A 26725-nucleotide genomic window follows, 5' to 3' on the forward strand; every position below is an offset into this window, starting at 1 on the left:
CCGCTGGCACACTGGCACGGACGAACAGCTCGCAGCGGCCGATGCTCTAAGAAACATCTCTCTCGTTCCTAATTCTTACTTTTCCTCTAATCCTTTATTTACTCTAGTTTTTTTTTTTTCTGATTTACTCAACTGGATACATCTTTTTGCTATATATCCAGTTGAATAAGCATGGATATCAGGATATACGAACTCTAAGATAATGGAATATACTTTGGATCAATCTTGGATAACACTATCTAGTAAGTATATGACTATTAGATTATTCAAAGTTTTAGCTGATGACTTATTATTCAATAATGATTTGAATCTATTTATCTACTGTGAAAATATTGGAGATATTGTGACACATGTATGCCAATTGCCCATTATATATTGTCTAGTGTAATTATTTTATTATTTATACCCGAGCTTTGATTCGATCAAATCGATAATGATTCACAATGGTTTATTATGTTTATTAGTTTTGAGGAATTTTGTAAAAACTAAGATATTCCTGTCAGAAATTTGGCTTGACAATAAATTTATACACCCATACTCTTATCAAAACTAAATAATTGAGTATCATATTTCGCAGTTTTGATCTTAGATTTTCAAAGAAAATAAAAACAATCAAATTCAAACTAAACTAGACATAAAAAGATACTAAAATCAAACTAGAGCTGCATGTGTACATTTGTATATCAACACAACGTTTCCTGAAAAGTTGGATCACAAAGGAAATTATTGTTGAACAAAAGAAAGTAAAAAACTTTTATTATCTAAATGCAAATGTTATGTAGGAGTAGAATTTTATAGAATTGTGTGATAAATATTTAGATACTTGTAGTAAAAAATCATGTGGATATAAATAATTATATTATCTAATAAAATATTTATATTATTATAAAGAATAATCTAGATATATAGAATTAGTATAATAAAGTATTCTAGAATTTGAGAATGATGCCTATATATGGATGTATTATTTACAAGTTGATAATGAGAAAAATGTTTCTTTAGTTTCTCAAAATCACTAAATCTAATAAATCGTTTTTATATACTCCGGATCTCATTTTTTTAAAATTCTTCCAAATTATATTAATCTTCCCACATATATGTTATATTCCATTAATTATCGTGTTAAAACATTGTAGATTCTACATAATTCAAAATGAACATACCATCAATTATGCCATAGTAGTGAAAGTTTTTTAACAAACGATTATTTAGTTTTGTTATCTCATTACCTAATATCAATGTCGTTGCGTTGTGTACACGCCGTTGTCGTAGCACTTCCTCTCACGACGGCAGCCTGCCCATCTCTTCTTGCCTCGGCTTGTCCCTAACTCTATAATTCCATTCTGAGTTTTTGTTGAACTCCACCATCTCAAACGAGAATGACCCTTCGCCAATAAGAATCACGCCAAAGTCTTTACCGTGTCTTCCTAATTCATGGTTAGTATGTTAGGACAACACACTAATAAAATGGCTGCCAAAGTTTGGATTTGCTCCAAAAAGTTTGTATGCAATTCGATCCGTGGAAAAATGATCTCGTCACTCTCAAGTCTTATGTATATTATTCTCTCTTAATTTATTCATCACTCCGTTTTAACTATTTATCATTATTTTTTTAAAAACGAGAGCAGAAAATGATTTGACTTGATTATCATAGAGCCGAGAAAATATTTTCTTTTCAATTAGAAAAGCTTGAGTTTTTGCTCAATAACATATAAACAAACAAATATTCTACCTTCAAACAAAACTATTGAATTAAGATTACGTGATACTAGTATTTAAAATTTTAAATACTTTACTCATCCACGAAAACAAGCACATGTTTAAAAAAATTAGTAGAATATGTTGTCATACTTTTATACTTCATCCGTCCCATAAGAGTATGTACTAGATCCTTTTAGTCCGTCCCAGAAGAGTATGCATTTTCCAATTTTGGAAACTCTTTTATCTCTAATGAGGTGTGACCCATTCTCCACTAATAATATTTTAATTATTTTTTCTTTATATCTCTCTTACTTTACCAATTGTGCATTAAAGCTCGTGTCCAACCAAAAGTGCATACTCTTATTGGACTAATGAAATATTAATTTTAAAATAAAAAATGAGAGTGAGATAAAGTTAGTGGAATGTGGGATCCATTGCTAAAAGTAGTACTCAATCTGTCCCACAAAAGTATCAACTTTTAGTTGGGTATAGAGTTTAATACATAAATGGTAAAATAAGAGAAGATTGAAAAAAAATTTGATTGTAATATTGTTAATGAATGAGTCACCTCATTAGAAAGATTTTTTTTTCCCACTCCTATATTAGTTGTAGTTACCAAATATAGGATTGGAATCAATCAATGAATAACAATCCTATTGCATTTGTATTCCTTGTGCTTACCAAGGACAAGGATGGAATGGAATCGTCATTCCATTCCCTCATCATTTCATTCCATCATACCTAAAAGTTTGGATTTACTTAGCATTTTTATCCATTCTCACATTCATTCCATTACAGTAAGCAAAGAGTCTTTGTCCTAGCGGCAAGGAATTTAAACATTATTGTATGAGATGTCGAGTTGGAGCCCTCTTAACATTAGAAGGAGTTTAATTTACTTTCTTTAAAAGTTGGAAGCACTCCATTCTACCGTTTCATTCCATCCTACCAAGCAGGGCATAAGATATCATTGTCTTGTACTCCCTCCGTCCCAATAAATATGCAACATTTGGTTTCCGGCACGAGATTTTATGCAGTATTATTTTGTGAGTTAATGAAAAGTGATTAAAGTAAGAGAGAATAAAAAGTAGAGATAGTGTTGTTTCTATTTTAGGAAACGTTTCATTTTTAGTGGGACAACTCAAAAAGGAAAATGTTTCATTTCTAATGGAACAGAAAGTATTTATTACTCTCTCCGTCCCAACTAAGTTGGTACAAAACTTTTGGGCACGGAGATTAAATGAAAGTATAATAAAATAGGAAAGAGAAAAAGTAGGAGAGATGAAGAGAGAGTAAAGTAGATGCATGAAATACAGTAAGAGTGATTGGATGTTTTGTTTTTGTTAAAAAGGGAAATGACTCAATTTTGTTGGGACGTCCCAAAAAGGAATACGACCCAACTTAGTTGGGACGAAGGGAATACTTTTATCTTTTTTGCAAAATAATGAAGGATCTACCCCAAGATTTATGGAGGGGCGTCGTTAAAAGAGCCCGCATTAAAATCATTATGAGATGCAAGTGTATTTGTAAGTTATAGCGGGATTTTTAGAAAGATGTGGGTTCGCGGCGTTGGACACTCAAGAACCATGCATGGATGGGGTATGCAGTCGTCGATGAGGCCCGCCAACCACTTTTTTTTGGATTTTGCTTGCCTCCTCCTTACAGTTAATACTAGCTCTTGCTAGCCATCGTTTGCTTTTGTTATGAAATGGACTGGATGCTAATGATTATATTCTTTTCATAGTCAATCTAATGATTTGTGAATATATGAAGCTTCATCCTCCGCCTACAAATAGATGCCTGTTTGGATATGAAGTGAGTAAATTAAGTAGGCAATATAAAATTTTATATGTCGATGAAACTAGATTTTACCATGTATATACTCTAGGATGGTACGTTGGAGAAGCATCCCAATAGATGAGACAAGTCAATTGCCTAACCTAAGACACAAGCAGTGACGAAGCCACAATAAGGCCTGGGGGGCTCTCAGGATTTTTCTTATTATTAGATACTTCTTATGTCCCATAATAAGAGTCCTATTTTGCCATTTTGGTCCGTCCCAATAATAAGAGTCTTATTTTGCCATTTTTGTCCGTCCCAAAATAAGAGTCATATTTCACTTTACCATAAATGTCAAGTAAACCCAATATTCCACCAACTTATTCTACTCACATTTTATTTATAAAACTAATACATAGAAGTGAGACTCATATTCCACTAACTTATTCAATTCATTTTTCTTTACATTTCTTAAAATTCGTGGCATAATTAAAGGATTCTCCTTACGGAATAGAGGGAGTATATTACACGTTTGCATTCTTCCATATGATAGTGGATTGCCCGAGGTTTCATTTCCTTTTCTTTTTGTTTTATCTCTTACTTCACTTTATTCACACGTCCTTTAATCAATGTTTAACCTCTCTTAAATTTTTTTCATAAAAATTTTCTTTACTCTTATTTAGTTATTTTGTGATTCACTTCTATTTTTATTTTCTCGTTTGTCTTTAAATTGAGTACTGGTTTTTCTCTTTTTCCCATTCAAAGCAGCAAAGACAATTTCATTATTTCTTCGTAATGTCAAACTATTTTATAAAACTCATATTGAATCAAAATATTCCATTCGTTTCACACTAAGAGTAACCTTTCCTATTTTGATATATCCTATAACAAAAGATATATTTCACTTTTACCATAATTAATAAGCAGCTTTTATGTTCCATTAATTTACTTTATTCAAATTTTATTATAAAATCAATATAAAAAAATAAATTTTATTGAGTATTTCACTAAATTTTTGAAGGACTCTTTAAAAGGGTGGTGGAGTAGGGCTTTGTAGGGAGTATCAGCAATAATATCAACCAAATCATTTTTATGTATTTCATCAATAAAACTCAAATCCATAGATATTGGTCAAAGACTCAAAGTGATTGTTTCCAAGATCAAATAAACAGAAGATTGTTTTAATAAAAAAAATCAGTTTATAATCATTCAAAGGCATGGTTAATATTCAATTTGCTCTTTTATTTAAAGTACATACAAAACTGAATAAATTACTATCAAACTCCATACATTATAAACATTTATCAAATGTAAAAGAAAATACAGTTCATTAGTGAGGTGAATCTGTAGCAGGTTGATCAGTTTTCATCTTCTTGCTGTTCTTGAGCTCAAACAATCCCTTCAAAAACGCATCCACAATCTGCTTCTGCGATTCCAGCATCATCTCGTTCCGCTTCATCTCCATCTCCATCCGCGCCGCCTCCATCTCACGCGCCATCTCCATCTTCGCATTCTCCATTCTCACGAATCCTTCGCCCAGCGTTTTTATCGACGCCACGATCTCCTCCACCGCGCTCCTCCCCCTCTTCGCGAATTTGTTGCTACTGTTGTTGTTGTTGTTGTGGTTTGGTGGAACTCTCATCCAGAATTCTCCTTTTGGACTCTGCCTGTTTCTTATACTGTCGAAATTCTGTAGCTTCGATTGGAACAATTGGTGGTTGAATCCGTCGCTGATGTTGAAATTGTTGAATATCTTGCCGGTGTTCTTCGACCTGGATTTGAATGAGGATTTTGGAATTGCGGTTATCGGTTGAGATCTGCTTCCGTAGCTCGCGAGATCGTGCTCGTGAGAGATGTTTTCCTCTGGAATTTCTGCGTAATCGATCGGGATCTGAGTTCCGGAGCTGAATCTCTTAGGTTTGGCGCCGTCGGCGAATCCTAATTCGGCGCTGTTCTTCGATTTGAGCTTCAATTTAACAATATTCTGATCCAGCAAGGACTTCAGCCGAGCTGATCCGTCGCCGGAATCCTCCTGCTTCTGCGCGATCGGCGGCGGCGCGGTGCCGTTCTCCATCGCGTCCATGTTCTCGAAGAAGAACCACGACGAGAAGTACCTACCGCCGTGGTGCGGGGGGAGCGCGGCGGCGCGCTGCCTCTCCGCTCTGTAGCGCTGGCGTAGCTTCTCGATCTTGTGGCGGCACTGCGCGGAGGTCTTCGCCGGGGACGCGCCGGCGGCGCAGCGGCTCGCCACAGCGGCGGCGACCGCGTCCCAGTCCGCCGTCCGGAGGTAGCCGCGGCGGAGGGCGTACCACCGCTCCCGGTACTCCTCGATGAGGACCAAGGTCTCCTCCTGCGTCCAGCACGGCGGCGGAAACCGCCGCGGAGGCTTCTCAGCTGGCTCAGCCACCGTCACCGCGTCTCCGGCCGACGACATCTCGAGGTCAGTATCGATTTGGGAACTTAATTGTGAGTGAAATTGATGATTGAGAAGAAGTATCGCAGTTAATTATGAGTGAAATGGATGATTGGGAAGAGGAATTGAGTGGAGAGAGGGATGAATTGGGAATACATGGAGAGGAGATGGGTACTGGATAGGAATGAGGCGCAGGATAGCGAGAAGGTGCGGTGGGTGAGGGTGGTGGTGGGAGGTGGTTGAAATGATGATGTGAGAGAGGGAGAAGGGGATTGGAATTAGGTTGAAGTGGCAAAAGAGAGTGGGCAGAGGGGGTGGATGGTGACGAGGGGGGGATGGATGCTAGATTGCGCTGCTGCGGAACCCCACACTACCCATCACCACCGGACGCGACGCCACCCTATCCCCACCCACCCTTTTCCCACCCTCTACCTAAACCTACTATCCTCACTATTCTTTCCCCTTCCCTTTTCTCTTTCCGTCGATTTATCATTTTAGTCTTTTCAAAAATCTCAATTACTAACTTTTTTTTATAGTCAAATTAATGCATAAAAATTGTTTATCATATTCAACCAATTTTTTATCTATTTCCTTTATATTTTTAAAATTCTTATCAAATTCAACCGAAAACTCTTAATAAGGGACGAAAGCAGTACTCTTTCAGTTTTAGTCTGTTCATTCATAATAATTTTCTCATGGAGTACTATTTTTTAGTACTACTAAGTAGGAGAATACTATTTTTAATAAATACAATTCATTTTACATAAACTCTTTTTACTCACATTTTTATAAAACTAATACTACTATTTTTTTTATCCCATAAAATTAGTTGCATCTCCTTTGAGAAACTTTTTACATTACTCACATTTTTATAAAACTAATACTACTATTTTTTTTATCCCACAAAATTAGTTGCATCTCCTTTGAGAAACTTTTTACAACTTCGATCTAGTTTTATTTACTACGCTATTTTTTTAATCTTTTGGGGGTTTTCTTATGTTAATTTACTAATTTCGTATCAATAGTACATGTTATTTTTAAATTTCTATTTTTAGAAGATATGTGAAAGTATAAATAAAGAAATCACGTCCTTTTAATCATTTTTAAAAAATATTTTTTGAAATTGAGTCGAATGAAAGTAATACAATTATTAACGTTGGCGAAGTGAGTAGTATTATTTCTATTTTACTTCGACCTCTAGTAATCAACTTCAACCATCACCGCTGCTCTCTCTCTCTATCTAGAAATGGCCACCGCAGCACTCATAGCTACGTAACATATCTTGGCTGTCGGTGCTCATTATTTCAGCGGTGTGCCGGACTCCTAGTACTTCATTTCTATACTAAACAAATTGTAGAAAAATAAGGAATTTTAATCAAATTCTGATTTATTTATAATTTAAAAATTGATGAAAAAAAACTATGAAGCTCAACACTGTTTGTAATTGTCACCCGTGCTTTAATATGTGTAAATTTTAATTTATATGTTGTTTAACATCTCATATAAACTTTTTTCATTTCGATAACACACTTTAACACCTACTTTACATATTCAAATAAAAGACATGCATGAGTTACATTATGTTTCATATAGGCAATTTGAATATATTGTCGTGAGGTATACAAACAATGTTGGATTTCATTGGATTTCTAACCAATTATATGCAGACTAAAAATTTTGCAACGCACCCTTATTTATTTTGCCACACACATACATTATCAATTAATGACTAAATAATGCCTGTTTTGCAAAAATTTGGATATGACATTGGCACACGCCATATGCATAATTCCTTTCAATAACTACTAGTACATATATAGCAAAATCCGCCAAAACATATGATAAAATAAGAGAGAAAACCAGCCTAAATGAATCCGTTCTATATTATAGTAATTTACAAAGAAAAATTGTAGAAAATTCATGAGAATTATATGAATCCATTGATCCATCCAATAAATGATGTAAATATAACACTATTGTGTGGCATCTAAAAATAATTAGAGAGAGGGGCGTCGTTACAAGCAACATGGACATCGTCAAACCGGAAAATTTTAAGGGCACCCATCCAATCTCCAAAGGCGTCACCGTTTAGCCACAACAAGCCGATTTATCAGCACCTTGGGCAGCCCTGCCTGCCTGGCCTGGCTTGGTAATTTTTATAGTCTGAGGCTGCACTCACACCACACACGTCTCAATATCGTAAAGCAAAACATAAAGAATAGAGTAAGCTGACCGTCTATACCTCTGATTTTGAGTCTGAGTCAGAAAGTCTTTGCTTTATGTCTTGGGCTATGGAGAAGAATACCTCGTCCACGTTCATGTTCGTCTTGGCACTCTGTTCAACACTGTGTTAGTTGGATTGGATCTTTCTAACTTAAACACAACATCATTAGTGTCAATTGCTACTTACTGTCTCAAAGAATTTGATTCCGAATTCATCAGCAAGCGCTTGACCCCTACATTTAGGAACAACCTATAAACAAATAAGCAATTTATGAGATTCAAGCGCTGGATAAACAAGCTTATCTTCAACAAGCAGTGTCACTTGTTTCTCAAATTCTGTAGATGCATTAGGCAATGTTTCACTTGTAAGTTGTAACTATGGAATGTATGCACATCAGTTTTCAATTAATATATGCATCTATAATTTCAAGTTGAGGTAAAGGAGAAGCCTAGATAATTATTACACACACAACAGAAACACATATGCAGATGCAAGCACAGCACCCAGTGAGAGTGATAGGGATCTCAACAATCAAATGCATCAGAGACTACAAGTCGACGTGCAAGACGTCAACAACACCAGCCATGCAAACGTACCAGACACTGATCATGAAAAGGAACCGCCGAGTGAGAAAGGTCGATCGAGAAGCATAACAAGGAGCAAGAAAGATAGACCCCAACGCAACAGATCGCAACCAGCGAAATTCAAGGACTACACGTCCTACTGAGATAGAGATGGAAGATTTGTTTAGTTTTCCTTATTTTATTTTTTTGCCTTGGTTATTTTATTTCCTTGTTGAACGCTATTTTGTTTAGGTTAATTTTTGATAAATCTTTTCGGGTTTTCTTCTTGATTCTTTCCCGAATCGTAGAGTCGAATCAAGCAGGGTCCGAACTCTATATATAGAGTTCATTAGAGAGTCAAAAAGGGGAACGAGAAATAAGACAATATTATTTTCTCGAAATATCGTATCTTCCAAACCCTAGTGACTGCTAGGGTTCTTCCTTCAAATTTACTCAACTTCACAAACGTACAGGTGCTCTAATTCTTGTTAGGATCCTAAATCCTATCAATTGGTGCTTTTACATTGAGCTCTCTTCCTCCAAATTGCAACAATGACGGCTGATACAGAATCTTCTTCAGCAAACAAACCACCACCAATGACCAATGAAGAACTCAGCGATTTGCTGCTCGACTTGCGTGTTCGATACGCCGGCCAGGACAAGAAATTGATGTCTCATCAGTTCGACCTTGAGGCCTTCACCCGCAAGCAAGAGGCGACGAACAAGCGGATCGAGGATCGCCTCGAGATTCTGATCGAGGCAAGTTTGGAAAGGAAGCGCAACCCACCTGATCCGGACGCGCGAGGACCTAAACCTAGACGTTGGAAATTACCGCCCTCGGTTGTTACACCGCCGGCCAGTGCAGATACCGACCCCTTGCCGAAGGTCAAACCAGAAGCCCCTCGTTTCAACGGAGAGAACGCAACGGAATGGATCCGCAAGATACAACGGTACTACAATCACCACTTCACCCCACTCGAGGATCGCATATACCTCACGTCCTACCTTTTCGACCACCCGGCATCCAGTTGGTTGACATATTGGGAGGACAACTGCAAACATAAGGATTGGGACGATTTCCTCTTGGCAGTCAAGCATCGATTTGACCCGGATTTGTACGTTGATCATGTGGGCTGCCTTGCGACACTCCGCCAAACCACTACAGTTGATGCTTATCAGACTGAATTCGAAGATATTATGCAAAAGACCTCTAACGTCACCGAAGAGACCCTGATGTCACTTTTCATCGCTGGGTTGAAAGAACCAATTAAGCAGCAATTGCTGACCAAGGGCCCTACGTCGCTTGATGAAACTTTCGCTCTCGCCAAGCAGTTCACAGCATGCCTAAAGCTCACTACAGCCGCGACACAGCCGTCCCGCGCAGCCTGGTCTGACCGTGACAGCCGGCAGCGGCAAAATAATGCACCCGCGCTGACTGCCGTTGTCCCCCCTCGCGCGTCTCAAGCGGGCCAACCACGTTCCGACATTCCGGTCGTCCGCATCTCTGCAGCTGAGCGTGCTGACCGGACTCGGAAGGGATTATGTTGGTACTGCCCAGAAAAATACTCCCGCGAACATGTTTGCGGCACCAAATTCTATGCTTTAATGGGTGCCGACGATGAGGATGACCTCCTGGAGACCGAGACAGACCGGCATGGGGACGAAGATGGAGAGACCATGGTCATTACCGGCGACGTCTCGAGCATCCATGTTATCAGCCCCAAGATCAGACCACGAGCAATCCGATTGAAGGGACAGATCAATGGTTCTGAGGTGTCCGTACTGATCGATGGTGGCAGTACACATAACTTCATCAAGCCCACCATCGCTGAACAGCTAAGTCTTCCTGTCCATGCTATTAGTCCCTTTCGTGTCTTTGTAGGCAACGGCGAATCTTTGCGTTGTTCTTATGCTTGTTTACATACACCAATTATGATGCAAGGGCACGCTTTCGACATAGATTTGTTTATCTTACAGGTGAAAGGGCCGGATGTGATTTTGGGTGTGCAATGGCTCCAGGAGTTAGGAGATGTCACAAAGAATTATCGGGATTTGACGATGCAATTTGATTGGGGTGACCACACGGTCTCTCTTAAGGGTGATGGCGCTGCCCCAAAGCAAATCTCCTACAACAATTTATTTTCGTTGATCGGTCAGGAGCCGGAGTGTGATTTATTTGAGTTGTTCACGGCTGAGAAGGAGGCCACCCCATCAGACGAGGTTATTACTCTGCCGGACACCGACTCTAGCCTCACTGCCGTTCTGGAGGATTTTCGCGATATTTTCGCACTTCCAACATCCCTTCCTCCCCCACGACAATGGGACCACAAGATTCATCTTCCAGAGGGCACGCGACCAATTAATGTCAAACCATATCGCTACCCCTACTTCCAAAAATCCGAGATTGAGCGCCAAGTGCGCGAGATGTTGACGCAGGGAGTCATCCAGCACAGTACTAGCTCGTTCTCCTCACCCGTTTTGTTGGTTAGAAAGAAGGATGGAACCTTTCGGTTTTGTGTGGACTATAGAGCCTTGAACGCGGCCACTACACCGGATCACTTTCCAATTCCTACTGCCGACGAGCTGTTTGATGAGCTTCATAAGGCACGAGTTTTCTCAAAATTAGATTTGCGCTCCGGATACCACCAAATCCGAATGCATACCGCTGACATTCACAAGACGGCATTTCGGACTCATGATGGGCATTTTGAGTTTCTAGTTATGCCTTTCGGATTGACCAATGCACCGTCCACGTTTCAGGCTGCCATGAACAGCATTTTTCGGCCATTCCTTCGCAGATTTGTAATAGTATTTTTTGATGATATTCTAGTATACAGTGGATCTTTGGCTGATCATGCGGTGCATCTGGAGCAGGTCTTGCATGTGCTCCGCATAAATTCCTTTTACATAAAGCTATCTAAATGTTCTTTCGGTGTGGATACGATCGAGTATTTGGGACATATAATCTCGGCAGGGGAGCTCCGGGCTGATCCAGCAAAAATCGAAGCCATGACGACCTGGCCAATTCCGAAAACAGTGAAACAATTGCGAGGTTTCTTGGGCCTAACGGGTTACTATCGTCGTTTCGTTAAGAACTACTCCATCATCGCAGCTCCACTCACCGACTTGTTGAAAAAAGATGCTTTTCAGTGGCCTCAATCTGCGGCCGATAGCTTTGATGCTCTCAAGGCCGCGATGTCAGCAGCCCCGGTCTTGCATCTGCCAGATTTTGAGAGCCCCTTCTCCATCGAAACTGACGCTTCAGATTTCGGGATAGGCGCCGTCCTCCTCCAACACGGCCACCCGTTAGCCTATTTCAGCAAAAAGTTGGGGCCGAAGAGACGTGTGGCATCTACTTATCATAAAGAATTGTATGCTATAGTGGAGGCAGTACAAAAGTGGAGACAATATTTACTAGGCCGTGAATTTATCATCCGCAGTGATCAACGTAGCTTAAAGGACTTGTTATCTCAAATCGTTCAGACGCCGGACCAACAATTCTATTTGAGAAAGCTTATGGGCTTCAAATTCACGATAGAGTACAAATCCGGCGCTTCCAATCGCGTCGCGGATGCATTGTCACGTCGGGATGTGGATTTACCGGGCGATGACCCCTCGATCTTGGCCTTGTTGTCACAGCCGGTTTCGGCCATTATGCAGCACATTCGGAATGAAAATAAGACCCTCCCGGATTTGATTGAGCTACATCAGGCAGTAGCAGCACGCACGGCACCTCTGCATGTTTCAGTCGTTGATGGTATCCTATTCTTCAAGCATCGTGTATATCTCAGTCGCGACTCCGACGTCCGCCTTGATATTCTGGCAGAGTCTCATGATGCAAAAATGGCCGGCCACCCAGGGGAGAAAAGAACATTTGCGCGGGTGTCGTCCTCTTTTTTCTGGCAAGGTATGAGAGCCGATATCCATCGATATGTAGCAGCGTGTGCAGTATGCCAGGCCACAAAGTACATCACGGATCGACCGTCCGGGCTAATTCAGCCTTTACCGATTCCAGATAAAGTTTGGGCGGCAGCATCAATGGACTTCATCGTTGGTCTCCCTCCGTCGTATGGATACACGGCGATAATGGTTGTGGTCGATCGTTTGTCCAAATATGCCCATTTTGGAGCACTTCCAACTGGATTCGATGCGCTCAAGGTCGCTAAACTATTTGTGAGCACTGTGGTTAAGCTGCACGGCTTTCCGGAGAAACTATTGACTGATCGGGATACCATATTCATGAGTGATTTTTGGAAGGAGCTCTTAACTATGAGCGGGACAAAATTACAATTCACCACCGCTTACCACCCACAAACGGATGGCCAATCGGAGGTGACAAATCGGTCGCTTGAACAATATCTGAGAGCCTTTACCTTTGAGCAACCTAGGAAATGGTTCGAGTTTCTTCCATGGGCCGAATTGGCCATGAATTGCAGTGTCAATACAAGCATCGGGATGTCTCCTTTTAAGGCTCTTTATGGTCGGGACCCCCCTAACATTTTCGGCACTCCGGCGGTGCCCGCAGAGAATGCAGCTGTCGCTGCGAATTTAGGGGAGAGAACAGAGCTGTTGCAATTGTTGAAACGAAATTTGGCTTTGGCCCAGAAGCGCATGGTTCACACAGCAAATCAGCATAGGAGGCATGTGGAATTTCAAGTGGGTGATCGCGTTCTTTTACGCCTTCAACCGTATCGGCAGGTTTCGGTAGGCCGACCAGCTTCGGCGAAACTTAGTCGACGATATTACGGACCTTATGAGATATTGGAGCGGATTGGGGCAGTCGCGTATAGGCTGCAACTTCCGGTTGGGAGCCGAATCCATGACGTATTTCATGTCTCACTTCTTAAGCCATTCGTTCCCCCTTTATCGGAGTCCATTGCAAGTCAACTTCCGACCACTTTCAAGAATGGTCGACCGATTGATGTACCAATCCGAGCAACGGCGGAGAGGACAGCGTTGTATGAGGGATTGCCGCAACTACAATGGCTAGTTTATTGGTCTTCCAATCCAGCTGCACCTACTTGGGCACCGAAGTTGGAGCTTTTGAAACATTTTCCTACACTCAGCCTTGTGGACAAGGCTGTTCTTAACAAGGGGGGAGTTGATAGGGATCTCAACAATCAAATGCATCAGAGACTACAAGTCGACGTGCAAGACGTCAACAACACCAGCCATGCAAACGTACCAGACACCGATCATGAAGAAGAACCGCCGAGTGAGAAAGGTCGATCGAGAAGCATAACAAGGAGCAAGAAAGATAGACCCCAACGCAACAGATCGCAACCAGCGAAATTCAAGGACTACACGTCCTACTGAGATAGAGATGGAAGATTTGTTTAGTTTTCCTTATTTTATTTTTTTGCCTTGGTTATTTTATTTCCTTGTTGAACGCTATTTTGTTTAGGTTAATTTTTGATAAATCTTTTCGGGTTTTCTTCTTGATTCTTTCCCGAATCGTAGAGTCGAATCAAGCAGGGTCCGAACTCTATATATAGAGTTCATTAGAGAGTCAAAAAGGGGAACGAGAAATAAGACAATATTATTTTCTCGAAATATCGTATCTTCCAAACCCTAGTGACTGCTAGGGTTCTTCCTTCAAATTTACTCAACTTCACAAACGTACAGGTGCTCTAATTCTTGTTAGGATCCTAAATCCTATCAGAGAGTGAGAGAGAGACCCGTTTGCTTTCATCCATGTCAGCCTTGTTGCCAACTAAAACTTTGTTGACATTGTCGGAGGCATGTTGTTCAATATTTTTGATCCAGTTCCGAATGTCTGCAAAAAGGATTAAGTCATTTTGACTAGATTAGGAAGTAATAAATTTATAGTGGCAAAGTCTAATAAGGAGCAGATTAGCAGTATAGGCCAAGATTTTGACGATGGAAAGAGGTTTATCAGGGCTGGTCGGAAAATTTAGAAGCAAGGATCAGAAGTTATTACTGTTGAAAGATGACTCGTCGGTGACATCATACACCAGCAATATGCCCATAGCTCCACGATAGTAAGCTGCAAAAGAATAGTTTCTTAAGTAAAATACAATGTTTTGCACATTTAAAATGTTGTGCATACAAGGTGGGATGGAGAATAATGGACAACAAACAAGCTCAATAGTCAAAAGAGTGCATGGAACAAAACATATAGACCAATTAATATTCAAAGAACTTTTTTCCTTGGGGGAGGGGGTTTGGGGATTAAATCCAGGTCATAAACCTTTATAATGGTGAGGAATACTACCACTAGGGGCAATCAAGAGGCAAATTTAGTCCACTGTTCTCAATTTCTGGCTTCTATATTACATCTAATTAATCAACTACCTTGTTTCAAAGGTCAATGCGATCTCCCTTTTCCATCAGATTTAAGAATGTTGAATTTTACGATCCAGTTCAATCCAGTGATTCATATTGTACTATAGGCACAATAAATTAATCGATAACTAATACGGAGTATTCCAGATAACATGGTCCAACCAAGCAGTATCAATTCAAATAAACTTCGTCAGAAGAATAATGAGCAAACAAGATTTCGGATTGAGCATTGAAACAAGGTAGTTGATTGATTAGAAGCCAAAAAATATACTTTGTCATCTGCAGAATAAACTAGCCAAAAAATACGTAACCACATTACCAGTGGTGATAGTACGGAATCGTTCTTGTCCAGCAGTATCCCAAATTTGTAGCTTGATTTTTTTACCACCAAGCTCTACAGTCCTTATCTTAAAATCAATCCTGTATGAGAAAATGAATCAATCAATGTATGCCAACATCCTATCAGGAGTAGTCAACTATTGAAGGAAACTAACCCTATGGTAGTAATGAAGCTGGTGGTGAAAGAGCCATCGGAAAATCTTAGAAGAAGGCAACTCTTACCCACACCTGAGGAAAGAAGATATTCATACTTCTACAGCACACTTATCAAATGCAAATTGAAAGAATCACATCAATTATATCAAACTCTCGAGAAGAGAATCGTGTTTCCGAACATCCCAGGGACTAAAAGCCAACATCCATTTTCAGTTATTTCAAAGCAGCATTCCTTTTAGCTTATCATTCAACAAATTAAAAGGAGGTTTTAACATATGAACCATGCATTCTATCAAAAACTTAAAATAGATATCTCAATAATAAATTTGAATACATTATTTTCCATCAAATGTGCAAACTCACGCGAAATCATCAGAACAATAATGACAGGTACAAAATCACACATTCTGTTTCTCTCATTTACAATAAAAAAACGCAATAATAATTTGCGAAAATTAAGCAATTTTAAGCGAGAAACACGAACCGCTGTCGCCGATCAATAGGAGTTTGATGAGGTAATCATAATCAGCTCGAGCTCTGCCGGATCCAGCAGCCATCTGATTAGCTTCGGATTTATTCAATTTTATTTTGCAGAATAAGCTGTCAATTATGATCATTTTTCATCACATTATCACACATTGTTTGGAATTTTTGAAAAAAAAACCAAGAGGGTCTGATTAATGAGAAATGAAGAAAAACGAAGAGGGAAGAGAATCTCAGCTGAGATGACTCCAAAGTTCATAATCTTTTTATTCTAATTTTTCAAATATTTTTAATTCTAATAGCATATGATGGATTTAGTTCAATTTTGTAGTAGTACTCTATTTAAGTTTGATTTCATTCGAATTATGAGATTCTTCGGAAAAAAATAGTAGTAATTGTTAGTTATTCTAGAAATACCAAATGGATCCATAAATAGCATTTGGAAAGTAAGGATATTTCTTTTATTTAGCGAAGAGTAGCAATGTATTTACAAATTATACTCAACTTGTAAAATTTTACTACGTATAATTTTTTAAAAACTAGTAGTAGTAATATTTTATTATTAGTTTGTTGAATTTAAAAATATTACAGATTTACAGTAGTAAATAAAGAAAATGCAACTATCTCTTAACTTGAAACCTGAGACAAATTCTAAAATTTAAATTACAATTAATGAAAGAACACGTCTACAATTATATCAACCAATTCATTTCACTTATTTTATCACAAAATGAATGCTTAGCATGTTCCCTAAAAGTTGTAATTTTGAGGACGATACGAATTTTAATGTGAAATTAATATAAAAATAAGAAAATATAGTTAAAATTATATAATAAAAGTATGTGTTAAATTTTTTTATAAAAATAGAAATTAACTAGTTTTATGATTCAAAGTACTTATAAAAGTATGAAACATATTTTATTTTTTTAAAACTGATTATTAAAACTGGCGTCTAATAGTAATATATTAATACACGGAGAAATGAGAAGGTAAATGTTTATTAACTTAAATAGGTTATACTAGTAATAAAGAAGAAAAATAATAAACTAAATAATTTAATATTTTGCTAAAATGAAACACTCACTTGAATGACCCATCTCTAATTTTTCAGTTACGACTTTTTTAAGAAGACAGGTGTCCAATTGAGTCCACTATCGTCAGAAAACTACCAATCATAACTCGACACGTGCTCAGTAAAAAACGTCAGAAATGTCCTGTATTTATACTCGTGTTTGAAAGGCAAACCAAGCCAAGCACAAAACAGAGCGGGAAGGCGTGACGAATCCCACAGCAGCTCAGTGTGGAAGCTTTGCCTTTACTCACCTCCTCTTCTCTCTATCTAGGGTTTTTTTTTATCTCTCTACAACTCTCACCTCGTGCATAAATAACTAACGCTTGCCTTCATTTTCACGTTCGCGCGGAGATCTGAGTATTTTCCTTCCATTGCAGGCGCATTTCTCCCTCCCGTGCTCTGTCTCGCCTCTCATCGCCGTTACAGGTGAAAATGCGTTTCGTCATATGCAGATCCTGCTTTCTTACAGTGTTTTCGGATGATTATTATTCCTTTTGGTTTTTTATGCAATCGATTGTGTTGATTGTACGCATTGGAGCTTGTTCACTTGATTTAATCCGTGTATGTGGTAGATCGGTCGGTATAGATCGTCGATTGCTTGAGTTTGCTAGCGGCGCGAACATTGTGTGTTGTGTTTTATGATTTTTGATGTGAACGAGTGTGTTCTCGCCGTTGCTTTTTGGTCGGTGGTGCGTTAGATGGAACACCACTTTCTCTTTGTAAATCGCTCTGTTGATGGATTTTGATGCTTTGTGATCCGACTCTTACTGTAAAAACGCTGGAAAAGTAACGGTGTGGACTGTGGAAAGCTCATATACTTTTAGTTGTCAGTAAACTGATTGTAATTTGTAGTTATACTGTATTGTTTTGTTATTTGTCATCATATCATTGTTCACTAGTTTGTGATTGGTCTTGCTGCATGTGTTAAAGCAAGTGTAGGGAGTATTTTTTTTTATGTTTGAGATTTCTTTTAATTGATAGTATTGCTAAGATATGAGCATATTGCATTGTTTTTGGTAAAGTTGTCTATATGTCACGAACATTTGACCATTCACTCCATCCTCTAAACCAGCATGAAGATAGTTTGAGTTCATGTTGTTCTGGCTGGTTATTTGGGACATTGCACCTCATAAACTATGCACATTTAGCTATTGAATGAAGTAAAGAAGTTTAAAGTCACAAAACTGGGTTACACTGGTTGAAAGGACTCAACAACAGCACTGATGGTCACATGTTATTTCATTTATAAAATTCTATGGTCATGGAATCTTTGGATTCTCAGTGTAAATTTTCATAATATTATTGTGTTCTTGACCTGACAGTTTTATGTGATGATAAACATTTGTTTTTTATCCTAATACAGCCAAATCTTCTTAGCTTCATTTGCATTGGATTTAGGTTAGCTAAGCTTATGTTTGTTGATATCTCGAATGCATCTGCCTGCAGTTATGGCACCACCTACAGAGCAGTCAGAAAAACTCCCTGTTTTCAAGAAGCTGCCTCTTAATGAAAGGATACTCTCTTCCATGACTAGGAAAAATGTTGCTGCTCATCCTTGGCATGATCTTGAGATAGGTATGTGTGATTACCTCGATCCTATTCAAATTATATCAAATGACAAAAAAAGCATGTAATGCTGTTGCACACTTGTCAATGCAGGACCTGGAGCTCCAAAGATCTTCAACTGTGTATGTATAATATGTATTTGGCTTTTTCACTTTCATGTCCTATTAAAATCTTGAACTAAATGAAAATGTGCCACTCTCTCTATTTTTCATCAAAGCAATGCCATATTCATAACATACTATGTATCCTAGAAAGACATCTATAATGAGTAATAACCATACTTAAATTGCTGTTATTATTATATCATGGTAATCTGAATCATAGAAATTTTTTTACTGTTTCCTATCAATTTTGTGTTTCTATGTTTGATATACTACCAATTATTCAGGCAAAAATTGGGAAGCGTGAACTTTGCTCGAAAATTGCAAAGCCATTGTTCGTTTTAGTGGCTGCTTCAAAACCCAATAACTACTTTCCTATCTGCCCTTTCCCCTTGTCATCTAGATTAATCTGTTTGTGATACCTATCTTGTGATCTACTTCTGGCTTTTCTGCCTGAACTATCACTCCCAGATTTACAAGTTTGTGCTTATTTCCTATATTTCTATTTGATAGGTATATGATAGCATCTTCCAAAGTTCCTCGTTCTCGTGCATGTTTAATTGTGTTATTCCTTTTTAGCTTTATTTCAGTTTACTTACAATTGGGACTCACCTGGTTGATTTGCACAGTTTTTATGGCCAGCCACATGTTGATTTGCACAATAAAACACTTTTGCTTTATTCTGGAGCTTCTAACTCAACTGTTTCATTTTCTTTAGGTGGTCGAAATAAGTAAGGGAAGTAAGGTGAAATATGAACTTGACAAGAAAACTGGTCTAATCAAGGTAAATAGTCAAGTGATATCCGGAACAATAGAAATCCATACAAAATTAATATTCTGATGCGCATGCAGGTTGATCGAGTTCTATACTCATCTGTTGTGTACCCTCATAACTATGGCTTCATACCCCGCACACTCTGTGAAGACAGTGACCCAATGGATGTATTGGTCATTATGCAGGTAAAATGCTGGTCTTGAAATTTCAGTAAACATTTATAATACGACTAAACTATAAAGTTCTAGTGTGATCTATATAGCTAAAGTGTGCCATAGCTTTACAATACATGTGTGTTTTGGAATATCGAACTAAGCTGAATGTTGTTTAGGAAAATACGCTTTTATGACATTTTATTTGCAATGAGAACATGCATGTGTTTTTTCTATTTTACTGAACTTACTCGCACTAAATACTATGCTTTGATTATGCATCATCGTGCTTTGAGTATGCATCATCGGCAAGGATATGCTGAATTGTTCATTTTTAATCGCTGTATTCTGCCAAGTTCATCATTATATGTGAGGCAAATGTTGATAATCATGGAACCATGGGTGTTTTTGGAGACTCCGTGAACTCTGCTTGAGTGTGATCTATTTGGAATTTTTATCTTTAAGAGTTCTCTAAACTTTGACGACAATAATACTATCTCTGCTGATATTGTCAGGAGCCAGTTCTTCCAGGATGCTTTCTCAGAGCTAAAGCTATTGGCCTCATGCCTATGATTGATCAGGTACCCGTCATCAAATCCACATCATTTTATCTTAAACGGAGAAGAGAGTAGCTTGACTTATCTTTTCGGAAATAGGGAGAGAAAGATGACAAGATAATTGCTGTCTGTGCTGATGATCCTGAATACCGTGATTATACTGACATTAAAGAGCTTCCGCCCCATCGCTTGGCTGAAATCCGTCGTTTTTTTGAGGAGTGTATCCTTTGTTGAAGATTTTAATGACTGCTGCCCCTTTATTTTTTTTTTGCTCGACCAAAATTTATAATCTTCACCCTTTCGGAATTTGACCAATGACTGTATTTCACCTTAATTATCAAACAGACAAGAAAAATGAGAACAAGGAGGTTGCTGTTGATGACTTTCTACCAGCCACTAATGCATATGGAGCTATACAGCTCTCCATGTAAGCCATCACCCCTTCCTTTATATGAATAACATTTTGCGACTGTAACTATATCATAGCTTATCAGTGCAAAACGAACTCGGGCTAGTGTTTCGTTACTTAGTTGAGTGTAGAATTATATTGGTACGATATCTATAATAGTTGAGCAGTTGATGTACTGATATGAGACATCCCTATATTTGCTTTCCTGGATCATTATATCCAACGGTCCTTCTCGTTCATATTCAATCCATATCATGTGCAGGGACTTGTATGCAGACTATATCGTGGAGAGTCTGAGGCGCTGATTTTCCCATCTGTCGTGGGGAGATAATTTTCCGACCTATGCGTAAGTAATATCCGTAAACTGATCCATATAATACTATATAGTAGTATAATATTTTGATGAAGACGAAAGCATTGTAATAGATCGACGGAAAAGGCATGTTAAAATTAAAGGTGATGGTGAAAAACCAAAGTTATACACCTGTTTTGTATAACTAACTGCAGTTTTTCATATGTGAATTTGATTATCTATTTCTGCCTTCTTTCTGTATGCGTTGAAATGGTAATTGCTTTGTGATTTGTCAAAGCTTCGATTAATTTGTCCACTCCAAAATATGTGTACATGCGATGCCCCTTCATTTACTGTTTCCACTCCAAGATAGCTGTGATAAATATTCGTATGTGGTATTCCCTCCTAGGCTCCGTTTCTTGTTCTTGTTAATCGAGGCGTTTTCCTTTTCCCTTTTGACATGTAGGCACCATTTTTCTATTTCTTTTACTTCACAAATTATGCAATAGGGGTGTGATCAATTGCTAATTTCTTAAGTTGCTAACTCATCAACGCATTGTATTAAAAATGTCAATACGATGACATTAAAATGTCAACACATAATTTTGTTGAACTTCAATATAATGTGTTGATATTATGTGTTGACATTTTAATGTTATCGTACTGATATTTTTAATACACAATATTGATGAGTTAGCAGAGTTAGCAATTTAAATAGTTAGCAATATAGCACATCCATTATGTAATAAAATCTATGCCATTTACAAAGGAGAGATTTTTGTGGATAGAGGGAGTATATTTGTCATAAATAATTTACTCCCTTTATCCTACAAAAGTTACTACCTTTGTCCCTGAAAATTTGATACATATTACCATTTCGGTCCGTCCCTGTAAATTTGATACACCACTTTTACCATTTTTGGTAGTGGACCTCATATTCCACTAACTCATTCCTACTCACATTTTATTATAAAATTAATACTTTAAAAGTAGCACCCACATCCCACCAACTTTTTCAACTCACTTTCCATTAGATTTCTTAAAACCCGTGTCGGGTCAAAGTGTAGCAAATTTTGGGGAATGGAGGTAGTATTTCAATAATATAAGTAAGTCATTTATCTTTGTTACCAAAAAATAACTTATTATATCCTTTTATTTATATTTACTCTTCATTTGTGTACCGAGTACTATTTTATTTTGTCTCTTTTCTATTTTTTCACTCTCTTCATTATTAGTACTATATTTTCTTTAATGTATTCCACCTAACTTACTAAATTAAGCTATAATCTGATTTACTGTCTAAGTTTATAGTAATATGGAGTATATCTGAAACCTGAATACGATCCAAGATATGTAATACTACTACTAGTAGTAGTAATATTGTCGTATTTTACCTAATTTCTCGAAGTTTTTCTACTACGAAATTTAATCTTGGCAAAACACATTCTTAGGTCTTTATACTTTTAATTAAGTCCTTGTACAATTTTTTCGTTTTAATAGGTCCTTATACTTTTCACAATATTTTTATCAGGTCCTCGTACGATTTTTCGTTTTAGTAGGTCCTTATACTTTTATCATAACTTTCATTAGGTCCTTGTACAATCTTTCATTTTAGGGACTTTTTTACATTTATCTTTGATAATAATCTAAATTTAATTAAACTTAATGAACTTTTTAACATTCCATTATTTAACTTAGCATAGCCTATAAAGATAATATCATCTTGTTATCCAATAATCTCAATAAGTTGTAGAGAATAATAAAAAGATTAACCGTGATGATTGAAGATTAAAATCGAAGTTTTTTTTTAGAATAACTATCCGAATTTTCAATTGATTATTTATATTTATATTGAGAGATACGTTTCTCTGAATATTTATATTCATAAGATAAGTTAAATAATAAAATTAAAAAGGTTCATTAAATCTAATTAATTAAATATAAATTATTATCTAAGATAAAAGTAAAAAACATCTTAAAATTAAAAATTATATAAGGACCTATTAAAACGAAAAAATTGTACGAGGATGTGATGAAATTTATGAAAAATGTATAAGGACTTATTAAAATGAAAAAATTGTACGAGGACCTAATGAACATTTTGATTAAAATATAAGGACATAGAATGTGTTTTGCCTTTAATCTTCTATAGAATAACACACCATGCATGGACGAAATGGCTTGGGGCAAAATAAACTTCGGACTTGGAAAATTACAACTAGATTTTCTAATGAGTTGGATTAATTTCTATTAATAATTATTCAATCATGTTTTCATTCTATCTTTAAGAATGTTACTACTAAGCTTAACAAAATTCCTCTTTCATAGAAAAGGTGTCCCATACTTCCAAATTCCAATATTTTGAACCTTTTACCCTTAGTTTGCTCAACCCCACTCATCTTGAAAATCTAAAGTCATTTCCATTCAATTCTAACAACAAACAATACAACAAGATAGTACACAGATTGTTAATCCATTTATCAACAGCCTACTTTCCTACATAACCAACAACAATTCAAATTACATAATGCCATTCAACCACAACACTAGGACTTCCTTCTTCCTGGGAACAGCATCCACAAACATCATCAAGCCTTCTTGGGAGATTTTGTCGCCTTTGATGGAGATTTCGGTGACTTCTCTGCCGCCTTCTCCGACTTCTTAGGTAGAAGAACCGGGTTGATGTTCGGTAGAACTCCACCGTGAGCAATGGTGACTCCAGCCAGAAGCTTCCCAAGCTCCTCATCGTTCCTCACAGCTAGCAGCACATGCCTTGGAATGATCCTGTTTTTCTTGTTGTCTCTTGCAGCATTACCTGCCAACTCCAACACCTGGCCACAATTCAATCATCTTAGCAAAGGCAATGCAAAGAGATTACATAATCAATAGATTCAACACAAATTTATGATGTTTTGTTCTATCAATTGGCTCATCATCCATGGAGATGCTGAGCACACACACAACTTTTGTCCACAGACAGACCAAAGTTCTATTTGTCTATCTCTCTCTATCTCTCTCACACACACACACTGTTATACATACAACCAAAAATCAATGCAAGTAATACATTTTCCTTATCAATTTTACTGATTCTTGTCTATGCTGGATGTGTGGATAAAATCAAGCCTTAGCAGCATTGATGAATTTGGATGTCATCTAATTTTAAAATGCCCCAAATTAAATCACCTGAACTGCAAAATCCCTAATTCAGAAACCCTAACTTCCATATCCCAAGCCCTAACCACAATCAAACTAAACCAACACGAGATCCACCGCTCTAATTCATCACACAGCACCACAAATCCCCAACAGAAAAAGGCAAATCTAACTTCACTCCAAAACACACGATCGGGCGCAGAGAATTCGAAAATGCAGGAATGTAACAGCAAAATACCTCAGCTGCGAGATACTCAAGCACGGCGGCCAAGTAAACCGGCGCGCCGGTCCCCACACGCTTCGAGTAACGGCCCTTCTTCAAATACCGGCCGATTCTGCCGACCGGAAACTGCAAGCCGGCCTTGACGGAGCGGGTGACCGGCTTCTTCTTCGGGCCGCCGCCCTTCCTTCCGCCAGCTCCCTTCTTCAATTTTCCGCCGGTGTCCATTTCGTAATTTTGGTGCAAATTGGGATCGATTGATGGAGGTGAAATAGTGAGGGTGGAAGGTTGTTGGTGTTGGTTAAATAAGTGGGGTGCATGTTGAGGTGATAGAGATGGGAGTTTGGGCCGTTGGATTGGAGCTTATCGGCGGCTCTAAGAGGAGGTGTTGGAGATCCGTGTGCTTTCGGATTTGGCCAATCGCCAGAGGACACTTGTAAAAGTTGGAAAAACACAAAATTTTGTTTTTTAGGACTACTATCACCTATGTCACGGAGTAATTTTTAATTATCTCTTATTTTATTCACATTTTTTATATTAAAACTTTCATTAACACCATTTTTAGCAGACACCACGGTTCAAGAACTGTCGGTTTCCGGTTTGGAAAAATTACGAACCTGAACCGGTCCGCCATAGCTTTCGGCGGTTCCGGTTCACTATTCATTTTTTTAAAAAATTTGAATTTGAAATCGGCCGGTTTATCGTCGGAACCGCCGGTTTTGTTACCGTTTTTTGCAGGGTAGGCCTGCACCCTTACGCCTGCGCCACCTGAAAAAGCTGCCGGAACCGGCGGTTACCGGCGAAAACCGCCGGTTTTCGTCCTGGTTTCTGACCGGTTCCTGCAACCCTAGGCCCTACCCTATACCCTACCGGAACTGGCAAACCGCTGTTTCCGACGACCCGGTTTGAACCACCGATTACGGTTCGTCATGTTTTGAAGACCTGAACCGGTCCGTCGGAACCGCCGAATCTTGTCCCGGTTCGGAACCGTCACCGCGGTTCCTGTTCACGGTTCCAAACCGCCGGTGACGGTTTCGGGCCGGTTCGGTTTTGGGACCTCTACAGGAAGTATAATTCATGTGTCCAACTTAAACTATTGTTTTTTTTATTTTGGTATGAGAATTAATAGAAGTAATATTATTTGATTAAACTATAGATACGGCAAGAATAGAATAGCGACGGCAGTATTTCATGATCGATGCTTGAGATTTAGTCAAACTAATGGGATAATTTTGTTTATTACGATGTAGCAATGAACTACTCCACACAACAAATGCAACATATGAAAACATGAAACTGAGGAAATAATAAGGTAGTAAATTATTGTGTTTTGTAAATCACTCTAGTCTCTAGAATTTGTAAACATATTCTTAGAATTGAATAATCATAATTAGCTAAACATTTAGGTAAAAAATCCTAATTAATAAATTAGTAATGATCAATCTACATTCAAGAGACCCTTGAAAGCATATTAACCAACGATCCAAGAATCATAAATATTCATTTTTTATTTCTACTTTAAACAAACAAGAATCATAAATTCACAATCTCATAAACCACTCCATATCCTAAGCAAAAGAGGTAGATGCCGAAATATTAATGTCATAAAAGACATTTCCATAATAACACTGACACATAAAATATGTTCTATATAAAAAAAAATTGAAGCCAAAGTAAATCCATAATTCTTAAATCTCAATCTATAATTCAATCCCCTATAAAATAGCAATGGAGAAATCTAGCTAATCATACTAAGGTAACACAACATCTGAAGCTAAAATTGTAGATTTCATTGTTTTATTCCAGTTTTGATGGTAGGTAAACAACATCAAATGAAGCTAAAATTGTAGATTTTATTGTTTTATTTCAGTTTTGACGGTGGTTCGTTTCTGGATTGACGGAGATTTGATGTTGAATCTTTTTCTCCATTCTTATTTCTTGTGTTTTTTTTCCTCACAACAACTGTGCAAAAATTTATCGTTGAAATGTGATTTTGTGCAACTGCTTTTACGCCGTCCGACCATATGGAATGTGGTAATTAAGTCACCCGACCTAATAGCAGAGTTACTGGACAATCTACACGTCCGACCAAAAACACGATAAAATGCACGAAACCTAATGCGAAAAATAAAATCACATCAGCAAGATGGAACAAAAATATCATCAAATTCCATGATTTTTCAAGTAATATATATACACTAATATAAATTATTTTCATTTTTTAAACTAATCAAATAATAATGGTAATTTAATTTTAAATAAAACATTTCTATTTTAAATCCACCTTGATTGACAAATGAAAACGAAAAAGGTCTACAAGAGCCAAAGACTAAAGACTAAAGTCTACAACTAACCAAAAAAATAAGCTCAATGAAAGCTCTGGGGGTATAATAGTAATTAACGGGAACAGATAAACCCCAAATATCTGATGCTCACATCATAGTACACTAATTTACTATATATA

General features: G+C 37.7%; 4 protein-coding genes across 5 annotated transcripts; 1 reads left to right on the forward strand and 3 right to left on the reverse strand.

Annotated features, from left to right (window-relative positions):
* Positions 1–4698: 4698 nt before the first annotated feature.
* On the reverse strand, positions 4699–6295 carry LOC125209766 (uncharacterized). Its single transcript, XM_048109351.2, has one exon. The coding sequence runs from the start codon at positions 5909–5911 to the stop codon at positions 4808–4810; it is 1104 nt and encodes a 367-aa protein (XP_047965308.1). The 5' UTR covers positions 5912–6295; the 3' UTR covers positions 4699–4807.
* Positions 6296–7648: 1353 nt separating this feature from the next.
* LOC125209767 (ras-related protein RABE1c-like) lies at positions 7649–16147 on the reverse strand. The gene is made up of 8 exons (XM_089068516.1): positions 15963–16147; positions 15478–15550; positions 15303–15403; positions 14619–14684; positions 14356–14453; positions 8301–8363; positions 8133–8225; positions 7649–8059 (listed from the first exon to the last, which is right to left on the reverse strand). Exons 1-8 carry the CDS (start codon positions 16093–16095, stop codon positions 7979–7981), a joined length of 708 nt encoding a protein of 235 aa, XP_088924642.1. The 5' UTR covers positions 16096–16147; the 3' UTR covers positions 7649–7978.
* A 1039-nt stretch (positions 16148–17186) lies between these two features.
* On the forward strand, positions 17187–21127 carry LOC125216676 (soluble inorganic pyrophosphatase 4-like). 2 transcript variants are annotated; one of them, XM_089066606.1, is made up of 10 exons: positions 17187–17305; positions 17411–17459; positions 18480–18608; positions 18693–18721; positions 19419–19484; positions 19553–19660; positions 20143–20208; positions 20284–20404; positions 20530–20611; positions 20856–21127. In XM_089066606.1, the coding sequence occupies exons 3-10, from the start codon at positions 18482–18484 to the stop codon at positions 20896–20898; spliced, it is 642 nt and encodes a 213-aa protein (XP_088922732.1). In that variant the 5' UTR covers positions 17187–17305; positions 17411–17459; positions 18480–18481; the 3' UTR covers positions 20899–21127. The 2 variants fall into 2 exon arrangements, with proteins under 2 accessions (XP_088922732.1, XP_088922731.1); XM_089066605.1 differs by lacking the exons at positions 17187–17305; positions 17411–17459 and having other exon boundaries at positions 18464–18608.
* A 2158-nt stretch (positions 21128–23285) lies between these two features.
* On the reverse strand, positions 23286–24543 carry HTA12 (histone H2A 12). The gene is made up of 2 exons (XM_048118046.2): positions 24280–24543; positions 23286–23716 (listed from the first exon to the last, which is right to left on the reverse strand). The coding sequence occupies exons 1-2, from the start codon at positions 24487–24489 to the stop codon at positions 23474–23476; spliced, it is 453 nt and encodes a 150-aa protein (XP_047974003.1). The 5' UTR covers positions 24490–24543; the 3' UTR covers positions 23286–23473.
* Between the last annotated feature and the right edge of the window lie 2182 nt (positions 24544–26725).

This window comes from Salvia hispanica, chromosome 3 (assembly GCF_029641045.1).
Source record: "Salvia hispanica isolate PSC_SH4W2 chromosome 3, Shi_PSC_v1, whole genome shotgun sequence".
Taxonomy (NCBI): Eukaryota; Viridiplantae; Streptophyta; class Magnoliopsida; order Lamiales; family Lamiaceae; genus Salvia; species Salvia hispanica.

Coding starts and splice junctions, on each gene's coding strand:
- LOC125209766 (XM_048109351.2), bottom strand. CDS start 5,911: ATGTCGTCGGCCGGAGACGCGGTGACGGTGGCTGAGCCAGCTGAGAAG.
- LOC125209767 (XM_089068516.1), bottom strand. CDS start 16,095: ATGATCATAATTGACAGCTTATTCTGCAAAATAAAATTGAATAAATCC. Junction 15,551..15,962: donor CCTATTGATCGGCGACAGCG/GTTCGTGTTTCT, acceptor TTCTTTCCTCAG/GTGTGGGTAAGAGTTGCCTT. Junction 8,060..8,132: donor ACTCAGACTCAAAATCAGAG/GTATAGACGGTC, acceptor GTGTGAGTGCAG/CCTCAGACTATAAAAATTAC.
- LOC125216676 (XM_089066605.1), top strand. CDS start 18,464: ATGCATCTGCCTGCAGTTATGGCACCACCTACAGAGCAGTCAGAAAAA. Junction 18,722..19,418: donor CTCCAAAGATCTTCAACTGT/GTATGTATAATA, acceptor CATTTTCTTTAG/GTGGTCGAAATAAGTAAGGG. Junction 20,209..20,283: donor TCATGCCTATGATTGATCAG/GTACCCGTCATC, acceptor TTTCGGAAATAG/GGAGAGAAAGATGACAAGAT.
- HTA12 (XM_048118046.2), bottom strand. CDS start 24,489: ATGGACACCGGCGGAAAATTGAAGAAGGGAGCTGGCGGAAGGAAGGGC. Junction 23,717..24,279: donor TTGAGTATCTCGCAGCTGAG/GTATTTTGCTGT, acceptor AATTGTGGCCAG/GTGTTGGAGTTGGCAGGTAA.